The sequence below is a fragment of the Parus major genome, chromosome 5, assembly GCF_001522545.3.
Source record: "Parus major isolate Abel chromosome 5, Parus_major1.1, whole genome shotgun sequence".
NCBI lineage: Eukaryota > Metazoa > Chordata > Aves > Passeriformes > Paridae > Parus > Parus major.
This window is the reverse complement of record NC_031774.1, coordinates 18,092,606-18,109,800: the sequence shown is the minus strand read 5'-3', so window position 1 is coordinate 18,109,800 and position 17,195 is coordinate 18,092,606. Positions and strand designations below refer to the sequence as shown.

The window sequence follows — 17,195 nt, the reverse complement described above, 5'->3', positions numbered from 1 at the left end:
TCATCCAGCATCATGCAAGCCTTCTGTTCATTGTCAGAGCTAAATTTGCATGAAGGGTAATTTCATATCACTGGGAAACATTACAAGAAAGGTTTCCCTTTTTTATCTGCTTTTGTGTTTTTTGGTTTTCAATTTGGCTTTTGTCTGTAGTATAAATATAAGTTTGAGCTAATCCTACACAACAGTGGAATAGAATATATGCAAACAAGCAATAGATGATACAATGTGATGGAAAAGGGTTTTTTTTATTATTATTTTCTACTGAAATGCCACATTCTTTCATTGTCCATTTGCCCCATTGAAACATAATGTTTTCAAATTGTGAATTAAAGGATATTGGACATTTTTATCAGGTGTTTGTCCAAGAGGTTGTTTATGGAGAGGTTATTCCGAATATTTGCAGAACTTATGTTTGAGATGAAGTGATTTAAGACAGACTTTAAATAAAATGAACATTATTAAAATAATAATGCTCCTGAAATTGCAAAATTGATCCAGAAGAATGGTCCCTTACTGTGGTTTTCCCCCTCCATATTTGCAAAGCTTAGAGGTGTTACAAGGGTGAAGAAACAAGCTGAAAATTTTACCTGTCTCTATCTCAAAATATTATCGATATGTGTTTGAATGCAGAAATTATTAAATGAAAGTATGTGGATTGCTTTTTGGTAATTAGTCTATAACAATCTGGTTTCTATAATATATTCATATAATAGTGCAGCACAATGTAAAACCTTGTGAGCCTCCCTGTTCAGACAGTGCTGTAAATCTTCCTGTGAGTTTTCCACTATTTCAAATAATCTCAAATTTCAGAATTCTGAATAACTATTCTAATAATCCTAACAGGAAGATTCCAACTCTAAGGAGCTGAAGGTATGCTAATTTGATCAAAGTTATTGCTGTTTTCTAATTTTGTCCAATTATTTCTAATTTCTTATCCTTTTTGAAAATGAAAGAAATTCAATGCTAAAATGAAGTTCCTTTTATTTGACCATAGATTCTGCTGGTGGTTGATTGCCAGAGATGGTTTGCTACTGAGGTCTCCAAACAGATCCTGGATTTTAACAGTCAATGAACCAAAGTCCACGGAAGTCAATGAAAAGAAAACCTCTTGATTTTAGTGAGCTCTACTACAGGGCTATGTGAGAAGTGTGGACATTACTAGTGGAGAGTTTGGGCTTATTGAGCTGTACTAATGTACAGAGGTTAAATTTCACACTATTCTTTTTTTCACACTTTGGGAAGCCCATCCATCTGCCAAATAATGTTGAACTAGCAGCATGTGTATTAGCAGTGTATACTTTTTTCCTTACTCTTCAAAGCCAAAAAAAACCCCAGTAAAACATAATGTGAAAGGTTTGCTCAGAAGCTCACTGGATCTGATGTAAAGTGTATTTTCACACTTTGGAAAGTGAAAATATCAGGCATTAGATCAGAGGCTGAGTGATTATCACAGGAAGAGCACAGCCTGAATGACAAGGTGGGTTGGCTGGGTGGGTGCAAAGCACACATCAGTGGCTTGGCTTTTAGAATTCTGCTATGCTAAGAGTGAAAAACAGATGAGATAATAAAGGTCTGCAAAATTTCTGTCAGTCTGTGCACTCCAGTGCACATCAGCATTTTGAAAGGATGATATTTCATTGCACTGTGCAGAGGCTGAAAGTCATCTGAATATGAAAACCTTTCTAAGGTTCTGTGTCCTCTCAGACCTTTCCTCAGTCTTGATCTGACATTTATTGTGTGCAGACCTCACATCCTGGTCCAGTGCCTCAAAGCTGCTCTGCATGGATTAAACATGGATCCAAGTGCTTTGCTAGACTCAGAATAAAGCATATCATGAAGTATATTTTTGATCTTGCATCAGCCAGGAGCTTTTCTTCCTTTAGGAGTGCAGCCCCAGTGCTCTCAATGCCATGGGAGTCCTACACGTAAGATTTGTGTAAACCTGCACAGGACACTTAAATTTGCATTGCCTCAAGGTGTGCTCCAGCCAATGGGCCAGTGTAGCACAGGTAAATAACACGAAATTTATTATCAACAGGAGTTTATCTCATGTCTGTGAAGATATGCACAGGGAGTAATGTTTCCTTGAAGCACAGAAGTATAGACAGATCTGTGACTTAAAATGATTCTGCATGGCAGAAGGCACTGTTATTTTTCTGTTATTTAAATTACCCAATATATATGTTATATATATATATATGTGTGTTTTCTTTTGCTGTAATATGAAGAGTATAGATGCAGTATAATCTTACAATTTACCTCAGGCTTTGTAGATGATGCATGCACTGTGTGCTGGTATGTACATAATCTTAAAATGAAACAACTTAGTTGCTCTTTATTTTTATTTTCTCATTTACCTACAGAAAAATTTTACCAAAGCAAAATTATACACTGTAACATTGCAGGAGAGGGAGGGAAGGAAAAGAAAAAGCAAAAAACAATCCAACAAACCAACCAGAGGGCAGAAGGCTGTTTACCATTTATCAGATAAATGCAAACCATACTTCTTAACTTCAGGTCATTTTGGTCTTTTGTTTAGAATTCAGTCTAAATCTACACTGCAACAAAATAAAAATGCATTCTTCAAGACTGGTTCATTTCCTCTGGTGTAGGTAGCTTGTCAAGTGCTCCCATCTCTGCAAACAGGAAAAAAAAGAGATTATTAACACATATATAAGTATGCATATTTATCTTAGCAACTAAGTAATGAAATCCAGTTTCAGTAATGTAATTTTTTAATACTTTTCTCAATGATAAGAAACATATCTTTGAACTTTTCATATTTTAATTTATAAAATACTGGGGTTTTTTCTTTTGAATGTCAATAATATCTTCCTGATACAATTTCAACATTTTAGAAACAGCAGTGACAGAACAACAATTATATTAATTTTATTATGTCAATTGATATTGCTGGATCCCAGGATCTCAGAAGACTTAATATTATCTAATTACAGCTGCCATCCTACATGTTGCTCGTTATGAGAAGCACTTAAAGCTGGAGGGAATAATTTCCAAGAGAAAGAGATGAAGACCACTTCTAGTTATTACCAAGGTACTTCTTAGCAGTAAAAATACTGCCTTTTTCTTGCAGATTAAAATGTGTATCTAATCTGAATAACTATTATCTGAACCTGAGCCACATGAGTGGGGTTTTTCCCCCTTCCTCCACCAAGGAGCACATCTAAACCCATGTATTTAATGTAGTAAAGTTTCATACAAGCAAATGTGTTAAAGGATTTCTATCATTAAAAAATATGGTTTTCACCTGCTTAATTTACAGTTCTGGGTTTGTGTGAGAGTTTGTACTTAGCCTTTCCAATAAATATTGTTAAGAGATAATGTGATAACATTCTGTGTCTGTTGCAAGCTGAGAATACAAGAACTGTGTCTGGAAAAGCCAGATCTGGAGATTCATTTTTTGTTTTTCATGAGGACATGGTAATACCACCACCTTTTCTGAATAAAAACAATTGTTTGTCATGGCCATCCTAAGAAGGGAGCCTTTTTAGATCATTTGTTCCAGGGAAGAAGTACTTTGTAGATCTGTGAGATGCTTTTTATTTTCTTGTCTGATTTAGCAGCTTTTAGGCTACGCAGAGGGTGTGTGCTTGAGCTTACCTTGTTTTACACCCTTTTTGCTGTGTCCAAATATTGATTTTACTTCCTAGCAGAGTAGAGGAGTGTTCTGGGCTCTTTCTTCACAGCGGTACAACAAACAAACTACTACTTTGTCCACAGTAAATATATATGCTAATAATCTACTTTAAATATGTATTTGAATTATTTCAGGCTATAAAAGAGCTATAAAGAGGTTTTGTTATCAAATGCAAATTCCATTCACTAAACACTGGGTTCACATTTTCAGTAATGAGAATTGTTTTCCTTGGGTGTATACAAATAATTCAGAAAACAATGAGTAAAAACACCCCAGGTATGCAGAAAATGAAATTAAATTCAAACACAAATGTACACTCAGGTCTGCAGCATATACTAGCCACAAAGTTGCTTAGAATTTGTTGTGTACAAAAGTAAGAATATAGAAATTACTGATTTATTGAATTGCCTACTTTTTGAGACAGAAAAAAAATCCTCAAACATTTGCAGTAGAATAACTTTTTTCTACCTGTTGGTTTCTTTGTAACTATGTATTATTGATACACTTTATAGACAGTTTTGGAATAGCTGAAGAGGTTTTTAAAAGCTGAACATTGTGTTTGTTTGGGATTTTTTTTAAAGTAAAACTGATGAAAACTCAAAAGCAGATGAATTTCCTCTTCACTGAATTCCACAGTAAAGTTGGAATTCTTGCAGGATCAGCTGTAAGCTCAGCATTACAAATCCTGTCACAACTCTGAGGCTGCACAGAGCTTTTGCTTCAGTGCACTCTGAGCTGTTGGCCAACATTCAGCTGCTTGTTGTTGCAATTTTGTCATGCAACTTTATTGTAGAATACGTGCAAAAAGAGGGAGATGTGTTTCTTTTGTCACCAGCATGTGGTGGGATGGTATCAGAACTGTGCTGCATCAGATCTCTGCTGAGCTGCAATATTTCAGGATCACCTGCTCCCTGTGTGTGTGAGAGATCCCAGAGGTGCTGTTACAAGTCTTGCAACTCAGATCTGCAGCAGATACATACATTTAGGGATAGTCCTATCTCCTCAGTGAATTTCCTACCAGAAATTGTGAAAGATTGAAAGGTGTTCACTCACCTTTCAGATGCAAGTAAGTCAAAAATTCAATTACTGTGCGCACAATGTTTTCATCAGCCACAGGTTTTCCAAGGTTCCCTGTAAAACAAGCTGGTTGTTACTCAGTGTGGTTCAAAGATACATCATAGGAGATACTGCAGCTAAGTTTATGAGTACCTGGGGAGGGGAAAAAAACCCCAAAACTATATGAAATTCCATTTTCCTTAAAATTCTTGGTGGAAAACCATTTCATGGAAGGGCAAAGCCCCTATGAGGTAGGTAACTGCAATTCTCAGAATCAAAATCAACCAGCTTTGTATGTCACTGCTACATAGCAGCTGCTGTGACACCTCAATGGTTGTGTTCTCTAGGCTTTATGAGATCTGTTGTACTAGAGAGTTATCCTCTCTTCCAACTCTATCCCTTGTGTCCACCTGAGCCTGCAGGGAAAGGTTAATTTTCAAATTTAGCAACCAAATTCATCAGCTTTACAGAACAGTTGAAAGTCCATTCATGTAGTCTGACTTCATTCCAAATAAGCTTTCAAATGATATAGAAGTGGTTTGTAGCCCAAAACATAGGCCTGGGTGTTTTTCTAAGTCCAGAAAGCTGTTTTTTACATAGGTATCTAATCCAACACGCTTATCTTCGAGCCTGTGAAAATCTTGATGTTATTTCAATGGCCTAATGGGTGCTTGTTATTGCACTTTTGGGAAGGATGCTTTCTGCATTTGTTAAAGAGAGGAAAAAATAAAATCAGCAGGGGGTTTCAGGAGGACACCTTGCTGTTTTTAGGAGGATAGAGAACTTCCCTCTATTAAGAACAAATGGTAAGTAATTTCTCCAAGATTTTTAATTCTCTGCACAGAGATGTGGGTGCCAGAACCAACAGTACATTATTTCATTGCTGAAAACATTATCAGATGGGTCAGAAGGCAGACTGAGCACAAATTAAAAACATTGGTGAGGGTTGCAAGGGACACAAAGTTTTCTGGTACAAGAGGAATAAGCATTTAAGAATGCATTTAATAGGCTTGCACCTAAAAATCTTGTCTTCCAGTCTTTGAACTCACACAAAGATGTTATTATTATTATTTGCATTAATAATACTCTTTTATTTGAATTTTTCCTTAGCTTTTATTCCCACCTAACCTGTTATGGATTTTTGTTGTTATTATTACGGCTATTATTTCATTAATATTTTCATTAATATGGATGTTATTTATGGATATTATCATTTTTACCCAGAATTTGTTATCCATGTGATATTTATTGGATAAATATTTTTCCTCAGTCACTTGAAAATAATGTATTGCTCTGCTATTGACCTTAATTCTGCATAGTGGATAACACAGATTTCAGTAAACAAACCATTAGGATCTTGTAACTTGATGATTTCACTAATTATGGTCATAGATGCTTGTAGTTTTGTTGTGGGTTTTTTCCCTGGATCTAGTGTTTAGCCCCTAATAGAGCTTGCAATTTTTTTGGGGTTATCTGGAGAGCTTATGCATTTTGCAGCATTCCTCCAAGGAGAGCACAGTCCTTTTCATGAACTATTTTACATTAATAAATAATATGTGCATATATTGCCATCTTTAAGGGACTTTTGCAAATAATCAGGGGAAATACTTTGTTTTCAATTAAAATAATATACTGATTGCCTTATGCATTTTGTATGCATTTTATATATATATATATATATATATATATATATTTTTAAATCTCCTTTGGGTAGGAACTCTGTAATAAACTTCAGCTTCCATGAACCACTTGGTGACAGAAGAAAATGAAGTTCATAGCAGAGGCAGCTGTATAATTTTGAAGTCTCATTCTAACAAGTTTGGTTGGATTTATCTACAATTGTGGAGCCTCAACAGTACCCAGCAAGAGAGTTTCACAAATCCCTAAGTTCATATTCCCATCAGGAACCTGGTATAGGGACAAATGGCAACGTGCTGCAGTGTGATCTCTCCTGCTGGATTACAAATCCCTTATTTTACATTGTTTTTGACTGGCCAGATATTAACAAGGGTATTTGAGACAGCAGGGTTGGGGTTTTTTTCCCTTAAAAACCAACAAACAAAACCAAAGCACAGCACCAAACAAAATACCACACAGAAACCACCACTCTCTAACTGTGTACCAGAACTGGACTGACAGTCCTTCAGAGAGTGCAAACAAATAAGAAATGTATTGTTTCTCTTCTCTTTATGAAGTTTGTATGTATGAGATTATAACCAAGCATATGTCCTTTATTTATGAACTTATTTAGTGCTAATGACATTTGCACTGTTCTGGGTGAATTTAAAATAGGCTCCAGAACCTTTGTGTTGCCCCCATCAGTGCAGAGATAAATGTACTGGGTAAGTACTGTGGTCACTTTCATCAGCCTAAGGATGAATTCATCCCAGCTCACTTCAGATGTCTACAGCAGGTTTAGTTTCTCCTCAGGAGATAAAACAGGTTTTTCTAGAAGTTTCTGCACCTTATCCTGAAATAGGTGTTCAACATGAAGCCTGAAAATTGTCAGATTCTCTACATAAAAGGAGTCTAGACATACATTTTAGAGGTTCACTTCTGGATGACAAATCCAGAACAAAGCTGCACCCTTTTCATTCCCATTTATTAAATTCTGACACATGCAACATCTAAGCATTTTGACTTCAGTTGTGACCAGGTTCTCAATCTCTTAATGAAGATAATACACCTTGCTTAGTGATAGGAAATACTGAAACTTTGTATTTTCCATATCCTGCATTACTGAAAGATGCCTTTATGGATGCTCTTCTTTGCCAAAAAAACAATTTAACTCTGGAGTGGCTGAAATACTCACTTGAACATATGAAAAGAGAAAAAAAAAATGAAGTTTTTTTTCAAAGAAATATGATCTATTACACATTTAAAGCAACAAAATTATGATACATTTTCCTAATCACTTAGATGTTGTAATCTATGACCATACAAAGATCACACTGAATGGACAAATGTAATTTTTCTTCCTTTCATATGTTTATTAGGATTTCTGTTAAAATGCAAAAATAGTTTTGTATCCAAGTAGTCAGTTCAATAGTAAATAAATTACTTAACATAAGAAACAAATAAAAAATGCTGGTTTCCAGATTTTCATTACCTGCTGTAATATCCTCACCAGGCGGTATTTCACGTTTACCAGTGAAACCATGCTTGTCATTAAAAGATCTGTGGTTATCTACTGCATCTGATAAATAAATTAAAAATCAGAGGAGTTAATTGACTTAGCAAAAACCTTTCCTATATGCTTTCCTATAATGCTATATCCTTGCTCTGCATGGATTTCAATGAAAATACCATGCTGGGCAGTTTTGACATATCACAAGAAGTAAATGTGTTATTAAATACAATAACCTTTCCTCTAAATTTGTGTTTATGATTTTTTAAAATTCCAGAGCCAGTCTTGTGCTACATGCTTGCTGAAGCTATTACTGCATTCAGATGTTGTAGAGAAAAAACGTAAGGGTATACCTGCATGTAGACTGGGAAGCTGTTCTTACTGCTCTTTCCTCTGTCTTTAAGGGAGTATTGCTGGTGAGTGTGCTTAAAAGAAAGCTGCAGATAGTTTACAGGAATAACCTTCAGAAACTCTCTTACATGCCCCTGGTGCCTCTTCTCCCCCCTTGCAATGGGCATTTCCTTTATCAGTAAAAGCTGACCAATATGACCTGCCACAAAGGATGATTCCTATTATCCAGTCTTAGAAACAAAATATGAGTCTTTGGCAAGCACATTTCTCCACAATATTTTTTCCGATTTGCTTAGATCTGCTTTCTATACTTCCAGATATTTACAGAATCAGTTAATACACTTAAGATGCATTAAACTTGTTTTCTTTTTCTTTTTTTGTATCCTTGTTGTTAGCTAAAAAGAATGAAGAGTGTCAGAGTATGTGTAGTATTTGTCTATGTGTTACTGAGACATTGAAAATATAGAAACATTGGTGATGGATTTTACCACATTCACAAGAATTAATGGTAAAAGAACAAATATTTGAGCTTAGTTCTGCATTACTTTACTTACAAATTGCATTTGTTATCTCCACCTGTAAACCAGTACTCCTGTATTTTGATCATCTTGTATATTTATTTTTCACATAGTGAACTGTTAGCAGTCTTGAGTTTGTAAGTTACTGTTTCAATTTATTTTGCTTTAATTAAAAAAAAAAAAATAATCGTATCATTAACTCCAGTAGTGAAAGTTTGTAAAAAGATTTAAAGGTGAAATCTGAAATACATGGAAAAGTGCCAAATGCCACATTTTGTCATTCTGCCCTTGACATCTAAGATGCTGTAAGATTTTTTTAACACTTCTGGTGGTGATGTATTTGTCATATGAAAATTACAGTTCAGAAGCACAAAATGTGAGCAGATGTGTTTCTGGACATAAGGCCTCCCATCACACCTCTTTAGAAAAGAGCAGCTGTTGTCTAAGACAGCTCAGGTCTATGATAGGCATGTAACAAACATCTGAACAAGTGTTTTCCCAAAAGAGCTTCTTCAGTCTTGCAGGTTTAGAAAAATTGCTATATTCAGAGAAATGAATAACACAATTTTTGCATTTTGAAATAATGAAACAAAAAAAGTGCCTCACTTACGTGGCCCAAGTAGATAACCAGCACTATTCAAAGTCCAACCCCTTTTGTCTTTCGCCTTAAAGAAAAAAACACAAGGATGTTATTGCACGACCTACACTCAGAAGGACATTCTCTTAGCAGAAAGTCTTCTGGAGGCTCAAAATCAAGAAAAATATTTTAAAAATTACTCCAATCATACTGAAGTAATTATTCATGGTGAGCTCTTGCCCCCTCCCTCCCTAAGTCTATAGTGTTACTATTGACATCCATGTGGTTTGACAGTTTCACACCACATAAACGATGACTGCACATCACACCGGGAAGGCAGAAATTTCCACTTCGTACTAGAAGTTTATATTACCACCTGATAGTCACCTTAGCAAACAGCAATGCTGCTTTTTATTGCTTGGATTTACATGACAGTCTCTTCATAAAGGAAGTCCATATGTACATCATCTTTTCTGAGGCAGGTGGGACACCCATTCAATTTTGGTCTAGCAACAAGACATCCTTAGTCATAGTATTTTTTTATTATTATTATTATTTTTTTACAATGGAGCTAGTATTTAAAATCTCCAAATTCTTAGCTTAAAAAAAAATAAAAAAAAAAATAAAAAAGGAAAAAAAACCCCAACAAACTGTTTATAGCCCGAAATGGTGTGAGTGCTGTGTCCTTTGCAATCCCTATATCTAAGAGCAGCGTGTATCCGTGGGGAGGGTCACGGTTCCTCGCTAGCTGAAGCACGAATACTTACTGAGAAAACCAGCCCGAGTGTTTCCGAGAGGGTGGCACAAAGGATTAAAGACAGAAACAGGAAACCGGTGCACCTCTGCATCTGGAAGAAACCGCACCGGGGTGAACGCATCGCCTGCCCCGGGGCACGGGGAGGGAAGCGGGGGCGAAGCCGCTCCCCTGTGCCGGGGCTGGGCAGCCCAGTTCCCGCTGGAGAAGGGCCGGGGGCCGGGTACCTTGAGCTGGGGCGGTCCGGTCGGGTCCGTCCCTGGCAGCGCTCCCGCAGCGTGGCCGGTCCCACGGCGGGCTCGCCCTGCGCGGCCGCGGCTTTATGGGCTGCGGAGCGGCGGAGCCGAGAGCCGCCCAGCGCCTCCCCCCGCCTCCCCCGGCCATCTCCCCCTCGGCACCGCCGCTCCGGGAAAGGCAGGAATCGCGGCAATCCAATTAGAGGTACTTGGGAGCACGGCGCGGGCAGCCGGGAGCTGCCAGCCCTGCCCTGTGCCCGCGGGATCGGGGGACGAGGGGGACAAGGGCGAGGAAAGGGGATGAACATCGCCCCTCAGCAGCGCCCTACACTCGTGTCTGCGTGTGGGGACACGGCCTCTGGGGACAGAGAGGACTTCACACAGCTCTGCTCTGCTTCCGAGCCCTGCAGCTCCCCGTGGATCACTCGCGGTCCTTGAAATCCCTTTGACTCGTGCTCCAGCATCAGTGAGAGCAGCTGCTACAAGCCTGTACTTTGTGCCGCTCTGTATCGAGGCAGCACTTCTTTCAGGGTTATGTATAAAAGCCGGGGATTTAGCTCTTTCCAGTGACTAGGCTAGCCCTGGCCCGTGCATTTACAACCGGTGGAGTTTCACCGGTTTGCTTATCTTAGTTGTGCTTACAGCTGGCACCGGGATGGGAAAAACCGAATTACAGAGCAGAGATTCCAGTATTAGTTCCATTTTCCCCCCTGCCAAACTGTACTTTCTCTACAACAAATTAGTTTGTCCACTGCAAGTCCCTCAAATCCATTTCTTTTTCAATGAGAAAACATCACAGAGGTTGCACAGCATAAATTATACTTACAGCTCTTTTTCCAGAAACTGCCAAAAGGTCTCTGCAAGCTTTTGAACAACACATTAATCATGCACTACTTTAAAAGCAAACTTTTTCTTACTTTAATGTAGCATAATGCTTGTAACCCAAGCTAGAAGCAGGAGCTGTGTCTTGTATTTCTATTTCCTCCTCTCTTTTGCCAATAGTCTAACCTTGTCTTTGGGTCTCTGAGCAAAAACTGCTGGGATAAAGTTTATTTTATGCAGTTCTTAAATGCTGATGTACATACATGGGAAACTCAGCTTTGCAGATTTTATTTGATACTTTTTATCATTTGCTGAAGGTGTTCTTTCAGCTATTGCATGATCCTCACAATTCAGATTAGATAGAAATGGAAAATAGTAATATAATTTTTGCAAAGTGCTGTTTTCCTTTACCTTGTCAAAAGTGCACTTTTGACTGAAATTCCCTAGCTTTCAGCTGTTAACTTCCACTAAGTAATTTTGAAACATGAAGCTTCATTGTACCACAAAATGTTTTCTTTTTATGTTATTTGAAAAAATCCTGAGAGAATATATCAAGATATGTCCAATTTTGCATTCAAGAAATATTACAAAAATGTGTTAATCCTGTGAGCTTTGACTAATTTTATTTTTGATGTTCCTGTAAAATGCATTTGAAACGTTTTTGAACCAGCAGCTTTTATTCTGATTTTTCATCCGCAGTACTTGCACTTTTCTGTCAAATTAGAGTGAAATGATCTCTTCATCTCTACTGGAGCCAGATGCAAAAGAAAGCTTTGTATGCTGAAAAGCTAAATCCATCACTTTCCCATCATACTTTTTTGTCTAAATCTATCTTTATGTTAGTGTCAATTAAATCATTTTATCAGTCATCCCTACAATTGATGTTCTCATTCCCACAGTTTTCTTTCTCAAGAATGCCATTAGTCTTGCATTTATTCCATAGAAATTTTAAATCTCGCTACTCAGAGAAAAAAAAAATGAGCTTTAGTCTGAAGCTTGCCTTTCCTAGCTTAGCTTGACTAATGGCCATCTCTGTGCCTGCACAGATTGTTTTCATTGAGGAGACCCTTCACTGTACTAATTCCTCCATTGATTTATTTATTGTCTGGTTAATTGTAAAGGCTAAATGCAATTTGCAGTAGCTGTTAGGTTATGCCTAATCCGCACCAGAGGTCCATCATCAGATAAACTCACAATGAAGCTCATCTAAAATCCACTCAAGTCAGTGGAACAATAAGCATTGATAACAAAACTGTCTCTGATGTCTCTAAACTGATACATGAGAGACAGGATTGGCTGTCTCACACTGCAGCATGTATATGCAATTTTATAGATGTGGTTGTAACTGCATTTCAAAAATAATTAAAAGAAAAACAGGGAAGAATACTGTTTGCAGTCAGAGCAAAAAGCTTTGAATTTTTAAGGAAATGATAATATGGATTAAATAAATAACAGTATAGAAATATTGGACCTGGGAAATAAAATTATTGCATTTTTGTCATTGGAGATTAAATTTTGTGAACAAACAGTAAATCCTAAAGATTCTACCAGATCTTTAATTATAAAAATGTCTCTTTTATAGAATTGATGAGGTAGGATGGATCATTTAAATTTTAATTAGCAAAAGAATAAACCATACAGAATGGATATATGGTATAGAAGGAAAAACTCTGAATAAAAGTGGATTTTGCGTTATATTTTCAAATGTCCTGGAGTCTGCAGTTGGCTCCCTTCACAGCTGAAATTACTGAGAGATAATGAATAAAGCAGGAAAAGGCATGTCTGCTATTTCTGTGTTGAAGCTGTCTAATAGGGTTGTTTTCACCAACCCACCAATGAATATTGAAATCAAATATTAGAAACCCCTGCAGTCACAGTGATGTCCATCTGCACAAAAAATGAGTGAGGTTTTTTCCTGCTTCCCAGACAACATCAACTGTAAACATATTGTTTAAGACTTTTCTCAGATATGTACACAAAACCTCTAATATTATATGAGCAATTGTAATAAATTCTAGGCTTGGGAAATAAATTGCCAGAAAAAAATGTCCCCAATATATGAGGGTGAAACAATGACATTACAGAAAGTAAATCATTACTGGAGGAGTGTCATCGTCCAGCTAACCAGAAAAGATTGGTTGCAGAAGTGTCAAGATGTCTATTTTGAATTCTATTCAATACTTACCAGGTGATCACTAAAATGCAGTGGCACCAGTAACTTAAGTTGCTGTCTTTTCTGCATTGGAAACAATTTTAAACTTTTGAGATCAATGTTTCCACCCTGAATAGAGAGATTTATTATAACTGAGTGTGGAAAACACAAATGCAAGACTTTCTATGGCTAAATCAGAGTGGGAAAGGCACAAATCTCTTCCTAACAGAGTATGGACACTGAGACATCTGAGTATCCAGAAGCAAAGAAGCATTCCAGCTGCCATCAAGGCCGAGAATTGCTTCACTGATCTAAATACTTATTGCTGTTCTTAAGGTAAATGAGTCTGGTGGTTCTGCCAAAAGTTATTTAAAGCTTCTCTTTCAGCTCAAACTATTATCCCAGCCCTCAACATTTGCATCTCAGGTGCTCATTGTTAACCTCAGCAGAGATAAGTTGAAGATGATGCTGTCCGCATTTATCTGAAGATGACAGAAGTTCAATATGCAACTGTCATTTTCTAAGTAGTTTGCTATTAAGTCTTAAAGAATCCTCATGATTATTCTTTCCCTCACCCTGTATAGAATGATTTCCTTCTTTAATGGAGGTAGAACAGAGAACAGGTTGTTTTGTTTAGTTGTTTTTTTTAAAAAATATTAATAAGGGAAGGCAATTTCCTTCATCCTTCCAAACCCTTTGCTATTGTTTTCTTCTCATTTCGTAATTTCTCTGAAATGTAGGCCATTTTCACTGAGTGAATCTGTTGCACATTTTACCACCTCAGCATCAAATAGAATTAAATATTATAGATATCTTCTGAATTAAAGGCTTTTCTGTTCTGAATTACACAGATATCAACCGACAATTTCCTCTTATTCCATCATTGAGTGTGCTACCAGAGCTATTATTCACAAACATATACCATTGAATCAAAACTGTGATTGCCATGTTAGATCATCTCCTGTACTTTTAAAATGATTTTTGGTTGAAGAAGCACTGTGATCTTTAGACTAATTGTGTATATATAAAAAAGAAACCACAGAATAAACACTTCAGAGAAAAAATCTGAAAGTTAGTTACTACAGACATCAATAATATTCTGAGAAATGATACAAAAACACTTTGTCTTAATTCCTGCTTCCTTACAGACAAATAATGTATCAACTTGGGTCAGATAAGCCAGGTTCAAACCTATCATGGACAGATTTCTTTCCAGCACAAAGACACAAGCTTCATTTCCAAAAGAAGTCAGAACCAGAGGCTCTCCTGATGACAGTGTTTCTGAGAAGAGCACTGAGAATTTGAAATATTCTAAGAAATACCATTTTCAAGTGTTTCTGGTACAAACAGCAGTGGATCAATGCAGTTTGCATGCCCTACTGTCATTCCTAGTCTGTGCATTCCCAGAACACTTCCATTTGGGCAAAGAGGATATATGCAGAAGGCTCACTGAAATTCCAGGAGAGCCAGTGCTTCAGCTATTTCTTCTGTAGGCCAAGGAGAAGGTTGGGTCAGAGGCACTGCCTCTCTCAGAAGCAAACACAGCTGTATATATCTCAGTCCTGCAAGGGGCTGAGTTTGGCACTCAGCTCCTGCTCATTTAGAGCTCAGCTTCTCTGACTCTCTTGGAGTCCACGTGGGAACCTCTGACTCAAAGGGCTGATTCAGGACTTACAGTTGCAGAGGCTTCTTTACTAAACTCTGAATTCTGACGCTTACCTGAAGGAGGTTGGTTCTTGGCTTAGTTTTCCATTAAATTACTCGCTCACCAATGTCTTCCTCCTCCTTTGATCAGCCTCAGAGGAAGCTCACACCTACCAAACAGCAGGGAGTTTCTGGTCCTGCAAGATCTCAGGAGCAATTCCTGCCTACCCAATCCTTATAGGGCTGCATGCTGTTTAACATCCTCCTCGAGGGTCTGGATGATTGAAATGATGATGGGATTGAAATCATCTTCACCAAATCTGGTGGTGGCACCAAACATGGTGGTGCATTGAAGATGTCACAAGGGATGTCTTACAAGAGAGCTGGGCAGGCTGGAAGAGTGGGACAGAAAGAACAGTATGAAGTTTAACAAAGACAAGCGCATGGCTATGTCCCTGGGATGGCACAGGATCCACCTGTCTGAGGAGGAGCTTTGGCAAACGGGACCTGGAAATCCTGGTGGACAAGATGAGCCCACAGTGTGCTGCTGCAGCAAGGAAGGCAAACTGGATCCTAGGCTGCATCCATGGAGCATAGCAGAGGTGGAGTCCAGATCATCCCAGCCTAGTCAGCTCCTGTCAGGCCACACCTGCAGTACTGTGCCCAGTCCTGGTATGCACCCTTCAAAAAAGACACTGGAGAGGGCTCAAAGGAGGGCTACAAAGTGATCAAAGAGCTGGAGAATCTGCTCTGTGGTGAAAAACTTGAGGAGTTAGGTCTTTTCACTTTGTAGAAAAGGAGGCTCAAGGGAATCTCATCATAGTTTTCCAGTTCCCAAAAGGTAGCCACAAAAAGTATGAATGCTCTCTCTTCACAAGGACACACATGGAGAGGACAACAAGCAAAGGGCACAAGCTGTACTCAGAGAGATTTCATTTTGATGTATGAGAGGAATTTTTTACAGTGAAAACAACCAATGTCCCAGGGCCTTAGTGGAGTCCCCATCATGGAGATTTTAAAGTCAAGTGATCAGGGTGCTAAAGAAGAGATGATTTTTCGAGGTCCGTTCCAACCTGAGCTAAATTACAATAAGTGCTTTACCAAATTATGTGTACTGAAATGAGAAGCCACAGGAAAAAAAGGTCAGTGCTTTCATGGCTCTTATTTTTTAACAGGACACAGTGGCAGCTGCTTCATTAGCAAGTATGTTGCAACCTTATAATACAAAAAGCCTCACAAGTAGGCACTTCAGACATGAAATACACTCACAGTAATTCAAAAAGAAACTACAGAATAATACTTACATCAAATATTTTCCAAAAGTATTTTTATATTAAGTTCATTGAAGTGTAAAAAAAAAAAAAAATAGGCAGAATTTTAGAAGATAGATATTCAGCTGCAAAATACACTTTTGTATCTTGTTTACTACTGGTTTTTATTTTGTTAAAGCACAAAATAGAGTTAGCAGGATGATAATATGCAGCCTTCATTATCCTACTATAAGTGCACCTGGTAAGTCTTTTTCTCCTATGATAAGAAATAACCCATTCCATCTTACAGGTTCACTGTGTAATTTGAAAACAGGTTAGAGAAAATTGGGTGGAATACCTTCCTTATTATCCTTGACATCCCTTACCATGTTTAATTCCAAGTGGACCTGAGCATTCCTCATCACATCTCTTCATACTCTGACAATATTCCTATATTCCTCCCAAACAGCCTGTCCCTTTTTCAGCATGTTGTAAACTTTCTTCTTCCTTTTGGGTTTGCCAGAAGCTCTTTGCTTATCCATGCAGGTCTCCTGCTCTGCTTTGTGTGATTTCTTATTCATAGGGACACACCAGCCTTGAGAATGGAGGCGGGAATAATTGAGTATTAACCAGCTCCCTTAGATGCCCTTACCTTCTAGATCCCTAACCCACGGGATTCCTCCAGGTAAATCCTTGAGGAGGCCAAAGGCATCTCTCCTGAAGTCAAGGGCTGTGATCCTATTCATTGCTGGCTTCCTCCATGTGGATCCTGTACTCCATGACACTGCAGCCAAGGCTGACCCCAGCATTCACATGGTTAATGACCGGACTTGGTGAACCTGGAGGTCATTTCCAACTCTAGTGATTCTTTGATTTTTTGATTCTTATGATTCCCCAGCCAGTCCTTCCTTGTTTGTCAGTACAAGGTCCATCAGAACACCTCTCCTCCATGGCTCCTCCACCACCTGTGTCAAAATGTTACCACCAGTACTCTGCAGGAACCTCCTGGGCTCCTGTGTGCCCTCATGAGTTGTTTTTCCATCAGAGATC

The 17,195-nt window shown here is 38.1% G+C and overlaps 1 protein-coding gene across 1 annotated transcript; it reads right to left on the bottom strand.

The window, feature by feature from the left end:
• Positions 1-2,324: 2,324 nt before the first annotated feature.
• On the bottom strand, positions 2,325-10,347 carry GAL (galanin and GMAP prepropeptide). The gene is made up of 6 exons (XM_015630476.2): positions 10,269-10,347; positions 10,055-10,135; positions 9,321-9,375; positions 7,824-7,910; positions 4,712-4,789; positions 2,325-2,636 (listed from the first exon to the last, which is right to left on the bottom strand). Exons 2-6 carry the CDS (start codon positions 10,133-10,135, stop codon positions 2,584-2,586), a joined length of 354 nt encoding a protein of 117 aa, XP_015485962.1. The 5' UTR covers positions 10,269-10,347; the 3' UTR covers positions 2,325-2,583.
• Positions 10,348-17,195: the final 6,848 nt, after the last annotated feature.